This window comes from Phyllopteryx taeniolatus, chromosome 15, assembly GCF_024500385.1.
Source record: "Phyllopteryx taeniolatus isolate TA_2022b chromosome 15, UOR_Ptae_1.2, whole genome shotgun sequence".
Lineage (NCBI taxonomy): Eukaryota > Metazoa > Chordata > Actinopteri > Syngnathiformes > Syngnathidae > Phyllopteryx > Phyllopteryx taeniolatus.
In genome coordinates, this window is record NC_084516.1 from 22,683,723 (window position 1) to 22,700,733 (window position 17,011).

Consider the following 17,011-nt stretch of genomic DNA (forward strand, 5'->3'; position numbering starts at 1 on the left):
TGCAGACTTTGTATCGGTCCGTTGTGGTAAAGAAGGCCGAAAGGTGAAGCTCTCAATTTACCGGTCGATCTACGTTCCTACCCTCACCTATGGTCACGAGCTGTGGGTCGTGACCGAAAGAACAAGATCCCGGATACAACCGGCCGAAATGAGTTTCCTCCGCAGGGTGTCCGGGCTCTCCCTTAGAGATAGGGTGAGAAGCTCTGTCATCCTGGAGGATCTCAGAGTAGAGTCGCTGCTCCTCCACATCGAGAGGAGCCAGATGATGTGGCTGGGGCATGTGATTCGGATGCCTCCCGGACGCCTCCCTGGTGAGGTGTTCCGGGCATGTCCCACCGGGAGGGGACCCCGGGGACGACCCAGGTCACGCTGGAGAGACCACGTCCTTCGGCTGGCCTGGGAACACCTCGGGATCCCCCCGGTAGAGCTGGATGAAGTGGCTGGGGAGAAGGAAGTCTGGGCGTCCCTGCTAAAGCTACTGCCCCCACGACCCGACCCTGATAAGCGGTAGAAAATTGATGGATGGATGCATTTATTTCCATCCACAGAAAGGCATTGGAATCACTGCACATTTGACTCTGAATCAAAACTTGAAGAAAACTTCATCTAATGTGTTATTTAATTACAGGAATTGAACAAAACGTAATATTAGGCGGTTGATTTGATTTTGATATGGTTTGATGCCTTTACTCCGAAAAGGTTAAATGATGAAAACAAAGTTTACACATTTTCTATGCCGTTTGTCATCATTACAGCAAAGCAAATGTATTTTTATAACGCATTTAATACACAATGTAACTGATCTACATGATTAAAAGCATTGAAAGACCAAAATAAAAATAAAACGAAAAACACTGATGAGGGAGTGCGCTTGTGCAGAGCAGATCTGAATGCGTTTAAGTTTTCAGATTTAAAAAAGTTTAACACGTCAACATGGAGCACATGGAAAGGTTTGTGAGCACTAAACGCTATTTTGCTGAGTCAAAGTGAAGATAAGAATAGACCGTGAACCTCTGGGATTTGGAAAATCCGCAGATTAGCCGAACCATTATTTAAGCCGCAGCAGTTAAAATAGTCATGGTTTATAGTCGGCACTTTACGGTATAAGAATTTTGAGCTTTACTCCCTTTTTTTAAAAGACAATTCTATTCACTTGAACACATTTTTGAAAATATTGTAAACTTGTACAAGTACAGGGATAGCCTGGACGAAAACCTTCTCCAGAGTGCTCAGGACCTCAGACTGGGCCGAAGGTTCACCTTCCAACAAGACAATGACACTAAGCACACAGCTAAAATAATGAAGGAGTGGCTCCTTCATTATTTTAATAATGAGGGCACTGTCATTTCTGTCCACTCGTCACAGTGTCGCTGCCAAAATGGGAACCCATGGATGACCGGCTTTCACTTTTAAGCAGGAAATGAATGCTAATATTGCATTGTTTTTGCGTATTTGTTGCTATGGCCCTGTGGAAGGCCGTTACGCTCTTCAGTTCGGGTGAATTGTAAATGGACTGCACTTACAGTATGTAGTGCTTTATCTGCGCTGTCACAGTGCCCAAAGCGCTTTACAAAGCCTCACATTTACCCATTCACACACAAATTCATAGACCAATGGGGCGGCTGCTGCCATGCAAGGCACTGCCAGGCTCTATGGGAGCAAATTAGCGTTTGGTGTCTTGCCCAAGGGCAGTCGGAGCCACAGCCGCCCCCGTCTCCATATTCATCCTTCATCCTGTAAATGTGTGTGCAAACGGTTGTTTGTTCATATGTGCCCTGCGATTGGCTGGCGACCAGTTCAGGGTGTACCCCGCCTCCCGCCCGAAGATAGCTGGGATAGGCTCCAGCACGCCATCACAGCTCCGCTCCGTGCATCATCAGGCTGCGTGGAGTTTTCTGTGCTGCTACCAGCCTGTGAGGGTCATTTTAAACCCTCTTCTGAAGCTACAGGTATGCACAATTTGTGCACAATGTGTTTCTTCTCTTGTTGAAATATTCTTGTGTGGGCAGTCTCTTGAATGCAGGATATGTTGCTCCAAAATCATGGTCTGCATAAACAGAACCCTTTTCCAAGAAAAGTTCAATGTCCTTAACTGGTAGGGTAAATGTCCAGACTGATCTGATAAACCTTGAACAGGTTGTTGTCCTCTCATATTTAATTGATTAAATATGTGGGCAGAGGTTAAAGGGGCGGGGGGGGGGGGGGGGGGGGGGGGGGGCTGAGTAAGTACAGGCCAACTTCACGGTATGTTACGTTTAATATTTGAATTACTTAAATTCTGTGTTATTGCTGTTGACACTTAAAGGCAGTTCTGTTGGGTTGCTGTGATGTAAATTGAAAAAAGAAAAAAAACATGTTCTCTCTGTTACCTCTGAGAACATTGACGAGGCAGCACCAAGAACATTTTTTTTTTCAAAAAACAAACAAACAAAAAATGCAGTAAGGCCTAACACATGCTCAGCACATCTGTTGGTATCGCATACGTAACCCATCTGTCCATTTTATACCGCTTATCCTGTTCAGAGTCACAGGCAGTCCATCTAATGAGAGGTGGGGGTATACCTTGGACTGTTGCCAGTCCATCACAAAGGATTGACCATGCTACCTTGACTTACAAGTTGAATTCGTTCCTCGGTTTACTTTTACATCAATATTCACCGTTACAATTAATTGAAATTCCATCAATAAAAGAAAAAAATTGAATTGTAATGTATGAAAACATACTCAACGAGAATGTAAAGAAATAAACTGGTTCAACATGTAATTACATATAAACAGTGCACCTGAGCTGTGTGCCTTTTACGGGATGTGGCTTAATGATTGAGTCTCTGGCCCTCTTTGGATTCTTCAATCTCCTAAACTTTATGTCACCTTTCCTTAACCTTTATGGGTCAAGGAGACATGAAATGGTGTCTCCTTCCGAACATGTGAAAGGACAGCGCTGACGTCATCGTGCGACGGCGAGTCCCGCTGACGTAAAAGTCTTTAGCTTGCAGGTTTACCTGCACACTATTTGCGTAATAAAATGAAAGAGGTGTCTTTTAAAATAATCCACAGATTCTACCCATGTAAAATATTTCTATATATATATATCTTTTTAAATCATTTTGATGTCTCTAATGTTGACGCTCAAGCGTCTTTGTGTAGTCTGCAAACCTCGTCGGTTGTCTGTTGCTTTATATATTGCGGCTGTACTAAAGGATTATGGGTAATAGATTTCCTTTCCTATTGTAAAGGTTGCGCAGGGAGTAACCTATGTTAAAGGTGGCTTAAAGGTAGCATTGGGACACCTTTCCTAAGCATTTTGTGGAATTCGAAAGGACCTATCCAAGTATCATCTCGCTAGGAAAGGATAGGAAAGGAAAGTTCCGAAGCAAAAACACGAGAATCCAAAGAGGGCATGTCTGGACATGAGTTTTGGCCTTTTGCTAGTGAGTGTTCTCATTTTGTATTTGTGTCTTTGACTCTGCCCTCTTCAATAAACAGGGGAAAGTGCGTCTGTGACTTTTACCTGTCTAACAGCTGTATAAAAATGGGCTGTTGACCTTTTGCCACAATTTTGTTGGACAACAATATTTGCAGTGGTTTGCGTAGCAGGCTAAAGATTATGGCACACTTGACTTTTTACAAAAACCTATTTCTACGTTTGTAAAACAACTTGAACAATTCAGAGAAGTCAATAAAATGCCAAACTGTATATGTGGTATTCTTGGAAATGTGCCTCCACTCATTCAGTGCCAGCTCTCCCAGTTAACATCAATATTTGACTTCAAAAGCAGTCATTGGCAGTGAGTGTATAAATTGCCCTATATTGCGAATATATGTCTGCGTATATCATCTTAGATTTCAGGCAGTGTCTCTTGACAAATCCTTTGTGGGAAGAAATCCTTTCCATGAACAAGAACTCTTACGACTGTTGTTTGCTTTGCTTTTAATGTGTTGTGATGAAAGCTATTACAGCTTCCATGATATTCTTTTAGGCTTGCCATTTTTGCCAATCTCAGGCTTTCACTTTGTAGATCTCTAAATCCTGTCTTCAGCAGCTCAATATCAGGCTGTTGATTTGATTTTGATTCAGTTTAAATCCTTTATTCTGAAAAGGTTAAATGATGCAAAGAAAGGTAGCATTCAGCCATCCAATTTCTATACCGCTTGTCCTCATTAGTGTTACGGGTGAGCTGGAGCGTATCCCAGCTGTCTTCAAGCATAAAGCGAGGTACACCATGGACCGGTTGCCAGACTTGGGGTTGTGTTATCGTTTGAAACCAAAGGTGTTACATTGGACCCAAAAGCAGACTGAGACAGAAAAGTCGTGGGAAGGGCTTTTATTGTGAGCTGTGCGAGATCCAGAATCCAGAGGGTGGTCCGTGAGGGTGGTCCATGGGAGCATGAGAGTGCAGGAGGATGACAAATGAGCAGGTAAGTGAGCCTTGCAGTGTGGTGAGGCGGGTGGCGTTGCAGGAGACAGTGGAAGGCATTGGAGGAGGAGGAGAAGCCACAAGGGTAAATATGAGCACTGGTAGTTAAATAACTTTCTTCAGAAAGTGATACTCAAGCGAAGAGTTGGCTGGTGTACCAAGGAGGTGCAGGAATACTCTGGCGCTGGAACACTGGGATTGCCAGGCTTAAGTGCAGGCTGTGATGAGTGCTGATGGAAACCAGGTGCGGAGGCGAGGAGATGACCAGTGGTGGAGAGGGAAGGAGAGAGAGGAACGGAGCGGCGCCCATGTTCTGCACAGGGGGCTCAGAGTGCTGATCACCACAGTGCCGATCCTTGGCGTCCTCCCAGGCTTCCCCGGGTGAGCTGCATAAAAATCCTTAATAAGCAAGTCATCCAGGATGAGCTTACGTGGAATCAAAAAAGGTTCCTCCAGACCATAACCCTCCCAGTCCACGAGGAACTGAAACCCCCGGGCCCGTACAACCAGGATGCGTGACACTGTGAAGGCAGGATGATTGTTGACGCGTCTGGATAGTGGAGGTGGTACGGCCGGAGGGCTGAGAACACTTTTGGAGACAGGCTTGAGCAGGGATACATGAATCGTGGGATGGAGCTTGAGAGATTGGGGTAGGTTTAACTGTACAGATGTGGGGTAAGTTTAACTGTACAGATGTAGGATTGATGATCTTGGTAACAGGAAAAAGTACGATAAACACTTGAACAGTGGATGACAAGAAGGTCAGTGGTCTCGAGAGCAGAAGGTGACTTGGGAAGTGGCCCGTAGTGAACACACTTAGAGAAATGATCTATGATGGTAAGAATGACGGTGTTACTTTCAGAGGGGGGAAGGTCGGTAGCAAAGTCCAGGGCGATGTGGGACCAGGGGCGGCTCGAGATGGGTAAAGTGTGCAGCAGACCAACTTGAGGCTGATGTGAAGCCTTTCCCCGGCCACAGACAGAGCAGGCTAGGACAAACTCCAGGGTGTCTTTAGCCAGGCTGGGCCACCAGAAGTGATGTTTGATGAATTGGATGGTTCAGGTGATTCCGGGATGGCAGGTGGGTTTAGAGCTGTGGCCCCACTGAAGCACCTGAGAACTGGCAGAATCGGGCATGAAGAGACGGTCTTGAGGTCCGGTGTTGGGGTCCGGTTGGCTCCTCTGAGCCTCCTTAACCACCCTTTCAATCTCCCAAGTGGTGGCGCCAACAAAGCAGGAGGGGGGAAGGATGGACTCTGGTTCCACAGAGCTGGAGGGAGGTGAATGGAGGTGAGAGAGGGCATCAGGGTTGCTGTTACAAGACCCAGGGCGAAAGATGAGGCTGAAGTTGAAGTGGCTGAGGAACAGGGACCAACGAGCTTGACGGGGTTCAGAGCGCAGGTAGGCGAGGTTCTTATGGTCCATCCAGATGATGAAGGGGGTCCGGGATCCCTCAACCAGTGCCTCCACTCTTGCAAGGCCCACACAACTGCCTACGTCATAGTTCCGCTCGGAGGGTGACAGGTGGAGAGAAAAGAAGGCACAGGGGTGGAGTTTGTGGGTTTCAGGGTCCCGCTGGGAGAGGATGGCTCCGGCTCCGGTGTCCAAGGCGTCAACCTCTACCATAAACTGTAGGGGGGGGGGGGGGGGGGGGGGTCTATGTGTTTTAGAACCAGGGCACTAGTGAACAATTCGTTGATGCGTTTGAAGGCTAGGGAAGCGGCCGGTGTCCAGCGAAACAGGGATTTGGTAGAGGTGAGGCTAGTGAGAGGACCCGCCAACTTGCTATAGTCTTGTATGAACCAGCTGTAGATGTTCGTGAAACCCAGGAAGCGTTGTAGCTCCTTGCGGGTGGAGGGGATGGGCCAGTTGACAACTGCCTGGATTTTTGACGGGTCTGGTTGTATCTGTCCTTTCGCGGTGATGTATCCCAGGAAGTGTACAGAGTAGGCGTGGAACTCACATTTTTCGGATTTGGCGAAGAGGCGATTCTCCAGGAGGCGCTGAAGCACTTGGTGGAGATGGCCAATTCCTTCCGGAAAACAGGAGAGAGAGGTTGTGGTATTCTTCTGGGACGAGAGAGAGATCGGGTGGTGCCGCTGGTGGATGAGGTCCACTGATTCTGATTGCACCTTTATTTTTCTCTTTGTTTTAAATGTTTATCAGCTGTTTTTTTTTGTTTTTAAATGTTTTTAATCATGTAAAGCCCATTGAGTTACCTTGTGTATGTAGGTTGAAACGGGTGAGAGTAGACAGTGAGAATGGCAAAAATGGCTCCAACCAGTAATCGACAGTTTGCTCCAGTCGATGTTGGGGTTGTGTTTCTTCACAACCCTCAAGCGAGGAATCGGCAGGTGTACCGCGGAGGTGCAGGATTACTCTGGCGCTGGAACGTTGGGACTGCCAGGCTTAAGTGCAGGCTATGATGACCCTTGCGGGTGCTTGGGCAGCTCATGGGCAAGCTCCGTTGGGAAGGAAGCGGACGGCGCACGTCTGCTCCGAGCGTCTTGTGAACAGCTAAATCCACCTGTTTCCCGTCCGGACAGGACCGGCCAAACATTCGGGAGATTGACCATCCTGCCTAAATTGTGTTCCAAGCACTTAAGTCCAATTTGGGGTCTATTAAAAGTACAGATTGGTGCATATTTGGGTTTAAATTAACGAGAACAGGAACCCCCAGCTTCATGCATTGTCATCCCGTTCTCATTTCCACCCTCACATCACAAGTCAGTCTCCTTTGCCAATGTTTGTCTGTCCTTTGTTTTGCTTTTTTCTGAATTGTTGCCCTGTAGATTCCCCTGTTAGATCTAGTCAAATTTTCGATAAAAATTCACTACCTGTATCATTTGTGTGTGTTTGGGTTCGACAAAAAAACCTCTGGTTATCGAGAACTCTTATCTAATCCCTGTAGCAGCCTTCAGATTACGAGATATAGAGGTTTTCGTCACTTTGTCCTGATGTTTTAGACATCTAAAAAGAGACGTGGTTCCCCTTTTAATTTTATAAAAATTAACTTAAATGATTTTAGCAAATGGCTGCAATATAACAAAGAGTGAAAAATTTAAGGGGGTCTGAATACTTTCTGTTCCCACTGTACGCTACAGTATGAACAGTCGTTGTAGTGTCTAGCTTAATTTGAACTCTTCGACTGCAGGCTGGCTAGCCTCCGTACAGTGTGCTTAATGCCACTTTGGAGAAATCGTTGTGCGAGGGGATCACATGTTTTTCTGCCGTTTATTTTTTTTTTCAGATGCCTGAACAGATTTATAATCTGGGGAAGACAACTCTACTGACTTGCTAACATATCATGGCTTCTCATTAAAGTCTCTTGCCTTGAATCAAAACATGTCCAGAAAACAGATGTCCATCCCTTTCCAAGGCGCTACCTCCAATCTTAGCTGTGCTTGCTTCTCCAGGCATGATTCACTCTTGTAATTCCACCGAGAGTGACTGAGAGGCTACTGCTGCAGAGTGCTCTGGCCCGCTCGCTTGTTTAGGGAGCTCAATGAAGCCTTCGCTCCCCGGTGGCTGGTTGACTAAGTTGCCGCAGAGCACGCATTTTAAATGTACAAAAATAAATAAATAAATCACAGACGATCAGGCTTATTTAATCGTGGCAGCCAAAATTGCGATCACCATTAAAATTCGATTAATTGTGAAGCCCTAAATAGAACGTTATTATCACTGTCACGGTAACAATGAAAATCAGCTAGTCATCTCACAATTTGGAGTGTTGAGGTGAAAAATATAAGCACACAATGGTAAAAAAGACACTTTTTTTTTTTTGACAATTGTGCAAAAAGATGGAGTCCTCTATCACTTAGAGCAGTTCGAATAACTAATATTGCAATAATCCGGTGCAATGACCATTGTGCAAAGGGCGCCGAGACCTCAAGCGAGTAGTACGATAATCTGGGATAATGTTGATTGTGCAAATGTTGCAGATACTCCTCAGTCAGTGTGCAAATGGAGCAGATGAGTGGCCAGTATTGGTCAACAACAGATATGTAAATAGTGCAGCATGGCGAGACAACTACAGTGAGTGCACGAGTAATATATAATTGGCCCCACAGAAATGTGACAACGAACTCAAGTCAATAATTGGCGGCATGTTCCAATGGAATTGTAAGTTAGCTGTTTAAGAAGGTGATGGCAAGAGGGAAGAAGCTGTTGGAATGTCTGCTAGTTCTAGTTTGCATTGATCGGTAGCATCTACCTGAGGGAAGGAGCTGGAAGAGCTGGTGACCGGGATGCGGAGGGTCCGAGAGGATTTTGGACGCTCGTCTTAGTTGTGGTAGCATACAAGTCCTCAAGGGTGGGTAGGGGGGTACCGACAATCTTTTCAGCAGTTTTGATTGTCGGTTGCAGTCGGAGTTTGTCCTTTTTTGTAGCAGCACCAAACCAGACTGTGATGGAAGAACACAGGACTGATTCGATGACCGCTGTGTAGAACTGCCTCAGCAGCTCCCGTGGCAGGCCGTGCTTTCTCAGAAGCCGCATGAAGTACATCCTCTGTTGGGCCTTTTTGAGGACGGAGTTGATGTTGGTCGCCCACTTCAGCTCCTGCGAGACAGTAATTCCCAGGAACTTGAAGGTCTCGACGGTTGACACAAGGCAGTTAGACAGCGTGAGGGGCAGCTGTGGCGAAGTATGCCTCCTGAAGTCCACGATCATCTCTACAATCTTGAGCGTGTTCAGCTCCAGATTGTGTCGGCCGCACCACAGCTCCAGCCGCTCCACTTCCTGTCAATATGCAGACTCGTCACCGTCCTCGATGAGGCCGATGACAGTGGTGTCATCTGCAAACTTGAGGAGTTTGACAGCCGGGTGCGTTGAGGTGCAGTCGTTCGTGTAGAGAGAGAAGAGCAACGGAGAGAGGACACAACCTTGGGGTGCCCTAGTGCTGATGCTGTGTGTGGATGAGCCACAGTGATCATTGGGTTCTCCCCCAATTGCTCAGTTTGGCCGGACAGCCAGCTCTAAGAAGGGTTCTGATCGTACCAAACGTCTTCCTTTTCAGGATTATGGAGGCCACTGTGCTCTTAGGAACCTTAAGTGCAGCAGAATATTTTTTGTAGCCTTGGCCAGATCTGTGCCTTGCCACAATTCTGTTTTTGAGCTCTTCAGGCAGTTCCTTTGACCTCATGATTCTCATTTGCTCTGACATGCACTGTGAGCTGTAAGGTCTTAGACAGCGTGGCTTTCCTAATCAAGTCGAATCAGTATAATCAAACACAGATGGAGAACCATCTAAAGGATGATCAGAAGAAATGGACAGCTCCAGAGTTAAATATATGAGTGTCACAGCAAAGGATCTAAATACTTAAGGCTGTGTGATATTTCAGTTTGTCTTTTTTAATATATCAGCAAACATTTAAACAATTACCGCCTGCCTTAAGAACTGCCTGAAGAGCTCAGAGACAAAATTGTCGCAAGGGACAGATCTGGCCAAGGTTACAAAAGAGATTCTACTGCATTTAAGGTTCCTAAGAGCACAATGGCCTCCATTATCCTTAAATGGACGACGTTTGGGACGCCCACAACCCTTCCGAGAGCTGACCGTCTGGCCAAACTGAGCAATCGGGGGAGAAGAGCCTTGGTGAGAGAGGTAAGGAAGATACCACAGATCACTGTGGCTGAGCTCCAGAGATGCAGTTGGGAGATGGAAGAAAGTTCGAGAAAGTCAACAATGACTGCAGTCCTCCCCCAGTCGGGACTTTATGGCAGAGTGGCCCGACGGAAGCCCCTCCTCAGTGCAAGACACAGGAAAGCCTGCATGGAGTTTGCTATAAAAAACACCTTAAGGACTCCAAGATGGTGAGAAACAAGATTCTCTGGTCTGATGAGACCAAGATACAACTTTTGGCTTTAATTCTAAGCGGTATGTGTGGAGAAAAGCAGACACTGGTCATCACCTGTCCAATACAGTCCCAACAGTGAAGCATGGTGGTGGCGGCATCATGCTGTGGGTGTGTTTTTCAGCTGCGGGGGCAGGACGACTGGTTCCAATCGAAGGAAAAGTGAATGCGGCCAAGTACAGGGATATCCTGGACGAAAACCTTCTCCAAAGTGCTCAGGACCTCAGACTGGGCCAAAGGTTCACCTTCCAACCAGACAATGACCCTAAGCACACAGCTAAAATAACAAAGGGGTGGCTTCAGAACAACTCCGTTACTGTTCTTGAATGGCCCAGCCAGAGCCCTGACTTAAACCCAATTGAGGATCTCTAGAGAGACCTGAAAATGGCTGTCCACCAACATTCACCATCCAACCTGAAAGAACTGGAGAGGATCTGCAAGGAGGAAGTGCAGAGGATCCCAAAATCCTGGAAAAACTTGTTGCATCATTCCCCAAAAGACTCACGGCTGTATGAGTTCAAAAGGGTGTTTCTACTAAATACTGAGCAAAGGGTCTAAATACTTATGGCTGTGTGATATTTGAGTTATTCTTTTTTAATAAATTGCAAAAAGTTCAAGATTTTCTTTTTTCTGTCAATATGGGGTGCAGTGTGTACATTAATGAGGAAAAAGATGAACTGATTTTTTTTTTAGCAAATGGCTGCAATATAACAAAGAGTGAAAAATACATTCCGTACCCACTGTATATTGGTTTGGATAAAAACTTAATTAATTAATTATATTTCCGGTCATAAAAGGTGCACCACGTCTCTTTTTAGATGTCTAAAACATCAGGACAAAGTGACGAAAACCTCTATGTCTCGTAATCTGAAGGCTGCTACAGGGATTAGATAAGAGTTCTCGATAACCAGAGGTTTTTTTCACGAACCCAAACACACACAAATGATACAGGTAGTGAATTTTTATCGAAAATTTGACTAGATCTAACAGGCGAACAATGCAGAGAAAAGCAAAACAAAGGCCAGACAAACATTGGCAAAGGAGTCTGAGGGTGGAAATGAGCTCGGGATAACAATGCATGGAGCTGCGGGTTCCTGTTCTCGTTAATTTAAACCCAAATATGCACCAATCTGTACTTTTAATAGACCGCAAGTTGGACTTGCGTGCGTGGAACACAATTTAGGCAAGCTGGTCGATCTCCCGAATGTTTGGCGACAGGTGGATTTGCCGGAAAAAGGAGGAAGGAAAACAAGGGAAAAAATGTTCCAAGTTAGGGCGGCCAGAGGTCAGGGGTGTCGCTGTTGCAAGACACTCGGAGCAGATGTGCGCCGCCCACTTCCTTCCCAACGGAGCTTGCCCGCGAGCTGCCCAAGGACCAGCAAGTGTAGCTCGGGGCGAGGTTCGATATGTCCTCGCAAACCTCGTGGTGAGAGGTGGGGCTTCCTGGCTGAGCCAGTCTTCAGGAAGTTGGTCGAACGAGCGCCCACAATAAAGGCCTGAGTGTTTTTTCTCCGGGTACCTCGGTTTCCTTCAACATCCCAAAAACATGCAGGGTAGGTTAATTGAAGATTTTAAATTGCCCGTAGGTGTGAATGTGATTGCGATTGGTTGTTTATATGTGCCCTGCGATTGGCTGGCAACGAGTTCAGGGTGTACCCCGCCTCTCACCCGCAGTTAGCTGGGATAGGCGACCCGCGTGAGGATAAGCGGTTCAGAAAATGGATGGATGGATGGATTAGTGCCTTACCGCACAGTTCTGAGGTTGGGGATTTGCCTTTGCGAAATTCGCCATTTTGAACTCAAAATAGGCGAAACTCATTTCCGTGAATCGTATCGATGCGATGAGTTTTTCCTGGGCCGTCGTCATAGGCTGTTTCGTACTCCTTGAACGCTGACAGCTAGCGGTAACGGTACTTTTACTCCGTTACAATGATCTAAATGTCGCTCGCTACCTTTTATTGATCAATTACTGCTTATTTATCAACTATTTCATTCGCGAGGCTATGACTTCGACTTCCGCATTGGGCGCTGTTTGCTCCAATCTAATTTAAGCACGAGTGACGTTTAAGTCTCGTTCACCAATCAAACGGCAAAAGAAAGTCACATGACCTCACACAACGTCTTCTATTGGGCTTCCATGGCATAGGTATTAACACTAGATAAACCAGCCCGGCTGATCGTCGTGCCTGAATGGCCACCATTTTGGGAAGGTCGTCGTTACCGTGAAGGGAACAAATACATGCATACATACAGTAAATTGCAAATGTTTTATTTCCCAAAAAATTGTGCTATTTACTCAGTACTTGAGTAATTATTTCACTGTGTACTTTTTACTCTTACTCAAGTATTTTCTGGAGGACTACTTTTTACATTTACTTGAGTCGCATTATTTTCAAGTGTACTCTTACTTGAGTACAATGTTTGGCTACTCTACCCACCTCTGCAACGGACATCCTCTATTGTTACTCTCACGTTTAAGCACTGTTGCCACAGTTACCTTGAAAAAGTAACTTAATTACTTTACTAATTACGTTCGTCAATTCTTTTCCAGAATGAGAGTGCTTAAAGAGGAGGATGCTATTCATGTGGCACAGCTTGAAGCGGGCATCAGGTGCAGGCGGAGATGGGCCTGGCTCAAGTTGGAGGCCAAAACAAACAAAAAATCAAACAAATGAGGACAATTTTTATTGTAATCTTAAATTTCTACATCAACATGGACTCGAGCGGTGTGAATAAGTGTGTTTCTGCGTGAAGAAAATGTGTTGATTTCGCCTTATTGTAGTCTTCAGTCTTCCAGATTGCTTAATTAATGTTAAAATGAAAAAATTCTCAGCGGGGGGCCCAGGTGATCCCCCCCCCTACAATGTTCTTTTTTTTTTTTTTTTTTGTCACTTTTTTCATGCCTTTGGTGTTTGCATGTCTGGATTTGAATCCGGGCTCCAGCCTTTCTGTGTGGAGTTTGTACGTCACTCCCCCCCCCCCCCCCCCCCCCCCCCCCCAAACATTCAGGTTAGGTTCAGTGAAGACTCCAAATTGTCCTGAGGTGTGAATGGTTGTTTGTTTATATGTGCCCTGGGATTGGCTGCCGACCAATCCAGAGTGTACCCCGCCTCTCACCCAAAGTCAGCTAGCCAAGACTCCAACCGCCTTTGACCCTAATGAGGATACAGAAAATTGGATGGATGAATTGATTATTACAATAAACAGATGGTAGATTTTGCCAAACAAAACTGTGCAGTGAAATCACAAACACGAACACCATTCTTACATTTGGCTAGTTCCTTCTTTTTTTTTCCAATAGCAATACAATTAGCCTTCCTAATAACAATTGCAAGGTGTTTGTTTTTTCGTTTCTTTGGAATTATTGATGGCTAATCTAGAGCAAAAAGCAAAAATACCTGTAATGTGTGACACATGGACCCTTCCGCGTCCATGCTAAGAATGTTTATGAACTGGAGCATAGATCGTGAACTAAGGCAATATTTCATCAAAATTTTGTTCGTGAACTGAATTGTGCATGAACTGAGGTTCCGCTGTACATGTAAGGGGGGGGGGGGGGGGGGAAATAGATGTGTTACAAATCCAAATCCACAAGGAGCCAGGGCCGCAAAGTCTGAACCGTGATATTGAGGGGGATTACCGTTTAATAATGTTATCTTTGTCATGCTGTTGATCGATCACAGGTGCCACATGTCTTCTAAAGAAGAAGTTCTCAGCCTCACAATTCTGGAGTGACTGTCGAGAACATAAAGTGACAGTTTTCCAGTACATTGGTGAACTGTGCAGATACCTCTGCAACCAGCCAAAGGTAACACTGTGTTTGTTATTTAACTGTGCATGTTGATAAATATAGATTGGTGTTGTCCACAGGTGTCAAACTCAAGGGCCGGGGCAAGATCTGGTGCACCACATCATTTTATGTGGCCCGTGAATGCAAATCATATGCGACAACTTCCACGATTCTTGCTAAAATCTGTCCAAAAACTTTTAATTGTCATATTTTTATGAATAATAACATTGTTACCAACCCCCTTTTTATTGTTGAATACCTCGAACAACAGTTGAGCAAACACATTATCATTGACTTCACAACTAGTTATCCATCAATTTGTTGTGTATATGTAAACATATGATGAGGCGAATAAACATTTCTATGGTTGCACAGTCATAACGGCCCTCTGAGGGAAACCATAATACAAAAATGAGTTTGATACCCCCTGGTATCGTTTCTCCGCGGCATCTGCAGTGCAGTCAAAGGGGAACAAAAAAAAAACATTTTTGTGTAAGTATACGTTGTATGTGCCAGCAGTAGTGAAGTCTGATTCATATTGTGTTAGTGCAATCAGAATTAAACAAAACAAGTCATCCATCTTCATCGGTCTAAGGGGGCCTCCATTTTGGGCAACATCACCCTCTGCTGTTGACCGAAATGATGTCACAACTACATTGTCAAGTGTTGCTTCCATTAATGTGGAACATCACGTGACCATTTTTAAAAAAAATTATTATGACGTTTATTGAAAATGCCAAGACTGTGCTGTAAAATAGAAATTAAGTAACAAAATATGTAAAAAGAAAGAACAACTCGAACAAAATAGCTACTGTTTAAAATTTTAACTAAATGACACTATGAAGTTTAGGAAACAAACTTGCTGTCTGTGCCACAAAGTGCAACAACGTAAACATTGACGTAACACCATGACAGACTTTCTAACTGTGCTGCAAACCTCCCAAGTTTTTTTTAATTATTAGAAATTATATACAGTGGTTAAGGAAAGTATTCAGAACCCCTTAAATATTTCACTCTTTGTTATATTGCAGCCATTTGCCAAAATCATTGAAGTTATTTTTTTTCCTCATTAATGTACACACAGCACCCCATATTGACAGAAAAAAATTTGAATTGTTGAAATTTTTGCAGATTTATTAAAAAAGAAAAAATGCAATCTCATTGACTTTTTTTCAACACAATACAACCCCAATTCCAATGAAGTTGGGACGTTGTGTTAAACATAAATAAAAACAGAATACAATGTTTTGCAAATCATGTTCAACCTATATTTAATTGAATACACTACAAAGACAATATACTTAATTTTCAAACTGATAAACCTGATTGTTTTGAGCAAATAATCATTAACTTAGAATTTTATGGGTGTAACACGTTCCAAAAAAGCTGAGACAGGTGGCAAAAAAGTTGTGGAATGCTCATCAAACACCTGTTTGGAAGATCCCACAGGTGAACAGGCTAATTGGGAACAGGTGGGCGCCATGATTGGGTAGAAAAGGAGCTTCCCTGAATTGCTCAGTCATTCACAAGCAAAGATGGGGCGAGGTTCACCGCTTTGTGAACAAGTGCGTGAGAAAATAGTCCAACAGTTTAAGGACAATGTTCCTCAACGTACAATTGCAAGGAATTTAGGAATTTCATCATCTACGGTCCATAATATCATCAAAAGGTTCAGAGAATCTGGATAAAATCACTGCATGTAAGCGGCAAGGCCGAAAACCAGCATTGCATGCCCGTGCCCTTCGATCCCTCAGGCGGCACTGCATCAAAAACCGACATCAATGTGTAAAGGATATCACCACATGGGCTCAGGAACACGTCAGAAAACCAATGTCAGTAAATACAGTTCCGTGCTACAACCGTAAGTGCAACTTGAAACTCTACTGTGCAAAGCAAAGGCCATTTATCAACAACACCCAGAAACGCCGCCGGCTTCTCTGGGCCCAAGCTCATCCAAGATGGACTGATGCAAAGTGGAAAATTGTTCTGTAGTCCGACGAGTCCACATTTCAAATTGTTTTTGGAAATTGTGGACGTCGTGTCCTCCGGGCCAAAGAGGAAAAGAACCATCCAGACTGTTATGGATGCAAAGTTCAAAAGCCAGCATCTGTGATGGTATGGTATTAGTACCAATGGCATGGGTAACTTACACATCTGTGAAGGCACCATTAATGCTGAAGGGTACATACAGGTTTTGGAGAAACATATGCTGCCATCCAAGCAACGTCTTTTTCATGGACGCCCCTGCTTATTTCAGCAAGACAATGCCAAACCACATTCTGCACGTGTTACAACTGTGTGGCTTCGTAGTAAAAGAGTGCGGGTACTAGACTGGCCTGCCTGCAGTCCAGACCTGTCCCTCATTTGAAATGCGTGGTGCATTTTGAAGCGTAAAATTCGACAACGGAGACCCTGGACTGTTGAACAGCTGAAGCTGTACATCAAGCAAGAATGGGAAAGAATTCCACCTCCAAAGCTTCATATTTGTAGTGTATTCAATTAAATATAGGTCGAACATGATTTGCAAATAATTGTATTCTGTTTTTATTTATGTTTAAGACAACGTCCCAACTTCATTGGAATTGGGGTTGTAGAATACATACGGTGAGATTTTTGTATCGCTCCAGATGATTAGCATGCTTTCTCTTGGGGCAACAATGGACAAAACAAACAAGAATACAAACTGGTAGGCTTAAATGGAAAAAAAAAAAAACATTTATTTGTACTAATGAAATAAAGTTATATACAGTTCCTTCAGGGGTGTCAATCGATTTTTTGGATCAGATTAATCACACTTGAATTTTGATTAACTGCGATTAATCACAGGCGCCAAATATATCACAGTGTACCGCATTTTGCTTTGATTTGGCTTTTTTTTAAACTTGTTGCGCTTCGATGAAAAGAGAGTTCACCGCTGTACTCGATACTGTACAAATGACCTTTGTA

General features: G+C 44.4%; 1 protein-coding gene across 4 annotated transcripts in view; it reads left to right on the plus strand.

Moving 5' to 3' along the window:
- Positions 1 to 17,011, plus strand: part of slc27a6 (solute carrier family 27 member 6) — a 65,645-nt gene that overhangs the window by 20,882 nt on the left and 27,752 nt on the right. For all 4 annotated transcript variants that reach the window (XM_061748014.1, XM_061748017.1, XM_061748016.1 and 1 more), the window contains exon 4: positions 13,959 to 14,083. In XM_061748014.1, the coding sequence (XP_061603998.1) occupies positions 13,959 to 14,083 (125 nt within the window). The remainder of the gene's footprint in view (positions 1 to 13,958; positions 14,084 to 17,011) is intronic.